The 3,810-nt window shown below is 44.2% G+C and overlaps 1 protein-coding gene across 1 annotated transcript; it reads left to right on the forward strand.

Moving 5' to 3' along the window:
* Positions 1-2,178: 2,178 nt before the first annotated feature.
* SARC_02355 (hypothetical protein) lies at positions 2,179-3,446 on the forward strand (the record flags this gene model as incomplete). The annotated part of the gene is made up of 4 exons (XM_014303876.1): positions 2,179-2,257; positions 2,616-2,706; positions 3,051-3,139; positions 3,402-3,446. Coding segments are annotated over 4 exons (304 nt in total), but the record flags the coding sequence as incomplete, so codon positions are not given.
* Positions 3,447-3,810: the final 364 nt, after the last annotated feature.

The following is a 3,810-nucleotide window of genomic DNA, read 5'->3' on the forward strand; positions in this document are numbered from 1 at the left end:
GTATGTATATATATGTATATTACCTAACAGTTTTGCATTTTCTGAGTTATAAGGCCACGTCTAATTCTTGCATGCAGGTTTACACAGGCCCATGATTATGAAAAACCCAGCGATTTGCGAGGCATAAAAATCATGAACAAAGCAGCGAGGAGTGTCCTGGGCGAGTTTCCGGAAATAGTTATTGCTTACGGGCAGAGTGACGAGTACAGGTATACATATAACTGATATACTGCGAATCCGAGCATATTGTTTTCCAAATACACCGGGATGTGAACCTTAGATATTTTCTTATAGACAATATGCCAATATCAAGGTCAGCCATAGATTGTATACTAACATAATGTTTAGTACTATATTCCTATATAATCTGTCTCGAAATGGACCTTGAAGGGACTTTTCGTTGCTTTCAACGTAGTTGCAGAACATGTGGTACTATAAAGCCTAGATGTTACGTTATACTGATGGGATTTTCATATCCTGTGTACCAAATAACAATTGTTACACATGAATCGCAGAGTAAAGTGACTTGTATGGCAAGTGCAATTCACGTGCGATTACAGGTGATCGTTATCTAAATTACAATATCCACGCTAGCCGCATCCGTAGCATGTGACTGATATCGGCTCCTTTACATACCATGCTTCACTCAGCTAGTTCGTTTTATTTCTGTGAGTTCCAGAGAAAGTGTCTCCTTCGATAACATGCGCAAAGACTTATCACCAAATTGCTTCCTCTACCATGTACCCACCCTAGTATGAATAAATCAATCGACGCCATCCCCGACCTAAAGCAAACAAGAATAGTGCTGCGCATAGATACCTACATGATGAGTCATGATCCTTTTACTCAATTTCTCACCCATCTACTGGTTTGCTGTCACGCTACCCCACTCAGTTTCATCTTCCCGCCGAAGTGCAAGATCTACGGGAGAAAGAAAAAGTAGGTATCGCGTACACCGCTCGGCTCAGAGTGTGAATGTACCTGTGCTTGGTTGACTGACTATGAGTTGTGCAGAGTTATCATATGCATGTGCAGGCGTATGACTGGTATAGTATAGTATCTGAAGCAGTTCACTGTATAGTACAGTACATGTTGTTCAAAAAGTTGGGTGATTGGAAAGCTCTGTGTTTTTTATCTGTATATGTGCTTGTCCTTTCTTATACAGGACAAAGCGTTTATGTGTGCCTGATTTGATCCTGATTTGTCAGAACCTCGTAGGAGAGCATTATCATGTACAGGTGCATCTAGCATGCTTTGTCTTGAAGCAAGTGATCGCATTCCAAATACACTTGGTCTGAAGTCTCTAAGGCCTGCTCAGCGTGACTGCCGATTATCTATGAACCCAATGTAGTATACGGATGCTTATATTGGATGTGTATGTGTTTGTACATATACACATGATATATTCTATTCTATTTTATATTTGGTGTTACATATACACTTTATATATTTTAATATACGCTATATGTGCTTCAGAATCAGCGTAGTTTGTCACTGCGTCACGATAGTCCGTTTATTGCTTACCCTTCACATCAATAGCTCTCGCACGCTCTGGCGTATACGTTGTATCATACAACATCGAGGACTGTACGCGTGTGGATCGGACCAGTAGTATATCACAGTGTGGTTCAGATATCGCGGGTCAAGCTTAAATGTATGCACACGGTATATGTTGATCGCGATGTCAATCGAAAGCCTTTCGCGCTTGCTAAGGCGAGTATTTAGTCCCTTATATTACAGATAGGTAGAATTAGGTCTCTTATATCACAGATAGGTGTACCTAAGTCCCTTAAATCACAGATAGGTGTACATTCATATTCGCTTTGACGAGTGCAGACGTGTGTCCGCAATAGGTAATGCTATTTGTTTCCACTGCCATCCTCACTATAACCCCGTTCCCCCGGGCGCGTGTACTAGACACACAGATACAATGCTTCGAGTTCTGCTCGCCTATTCATTGGTAAACGTTATGCCTGAAGTGGTCCTTGGGTTTCTTATCTACCCAAGAAACTCAAGACCCTACAACAGCCGCACCAGCCGAGTCATGCAATCATCCATAGTGTGTTCACTTTGTCACTTAACCCTATAACATCATCCCTAGTCCATCAAAAGTTTGTTCTATGTTTCGCATGTAGTCCTATATCTCCTCTGAAAGGCTTCACCCTGCCATCCTCATAGTAAGATCGTGTCGACGTGCACCAGCCTCTTCTCAAGCGCCTTCGTGTACTATTGGTCCGAGTACTTTCCCACAGTCAAGGTGAGTCGCATCGGTGCCTCAGCCTACACCCTGGGTGCGTAGAATTCACACACCAATCAATCGATACCATGTGTGCGTATCTTCTGGGCCTTTTGGCTTCGAATTTGTCGCAATGAAGGATTAAAAAAATTGACTAGGCAGTGGGTGAGGGTGTGAGAGAAGAAACAAGCGTCTATAAGCAGGTGCGAATGTGCTGTCCTGGGTACCATATAATACTGTGTGTTTGGATTCTATGTCGCCTGAATGATAGTTGAAGTCACCTGGGCTTCCTGAGCCAACCCACGATTGATCTATTTGGCCTTTGCTGGGTGTATGGTACTTTTGCGAAGCTTAATATTGTCTGTCACTCATGTCGCAGCTGAAGCAACCTCCGGTGTTTGATGGCCGAATGGTGTGCTACCCCACTCTACTGAACATGCGCGATTATTTGAACTGGCGCCAGGCTGACTGTATGTGTGATATGTCAAATCCTTCTCAGCCGAGTCTTAAGACAGTCGTTCCAGTGTAGGTAGTATGTATCCGTTTCTTCTTTAGCTCAGACCTTTCTCAGAAGATTCCCAGTCTGTATGTGTGATATGTCCAATCCTTCTCAGCCGAGTCTTAAGACAGTTGCATCATCAAATTGCTGTATCAGTCTTTGTGCCCTGGTTAAACGCAATACGTCAACTTCATCACGTAGTGTCTTCAGTTCCCCGGTTGTTGTAGCTTATTATTCCACTCTGCCATCGTTGTATGGAGTGCGTCGCATCAACACCTGACACACTTTCAATCTGTCCCCTTTTGTCTGAGTCAGGCCACATCAATAACCTGTACAACACGGTGTTCTGGGCGTTGGTGCAGAAGGGAGGGATGTCCCAGAAGGATGCGGAAGTCCACCTGAAGGTAGGGTGGGATTAGCGTAAAATGTGCCTCTATATTGGTATGGTGTTGTCCATGGCTGTGTTCCATGTGTGTCCTCACATCGCGAATGCTCGCAATCTGTTCGATAGCATACGCCGAGCGCTTTTCTATTGTGGGGTGTCAAGGGAGACACTCACATTCGGATATCCCATTTGTAGTTAGCATACGATATATATACATCTATCTCTTTAATTGTCTTTTGTACATGCCAGACTTATCCTTTGTGATAAATTCGAGTTTACAGAACACTGCTACGTACGACGGCAGTGGGCAGCAGCATGGCGGTTGATCGCTCGGATCACAGGGTTGCTACCTTGAATACATCCGAATGGCTCACACTGTCCGTTTCACCGTGAGTGGTGGCCGAAACGTTCACCCGTCTAGAGCTCGCATTGTCGTAAACATGTGCCTGTACCTCTTTGAACACACCACCACGGGCCTTACCCTCAATGGGTCTGTCAAAGTGTCCTGAAGCGAATAATCAATACTGTACGTTTGTGATGGTGTTTGCTTCAGGGATCACTTGCTGGCGATAAGAACGAAATTCTTTTCCAAAGGTTCGATATAAACTACAGCAAGCTACCCGAAGTGTACCGCAAAGGCACCACTCTGCATTGGGTCACGGTAGAAGAGACGCTTGTCCGTCAAGTCCC

The sequence above is a fragment of the Sphaeroforma arctica genome, assembly GCF_001186125.1.
Source record: "Sphaeroforma arctica JP610 unplaced genomic scaffold supercont1.105, whole genome shotgun sequence".
NCBI classification, from domain to species: Eukaryota; class Ichthyosporea; order Ichthyophonida; genus Sphaeroforma; species Sphaeroforma arctica.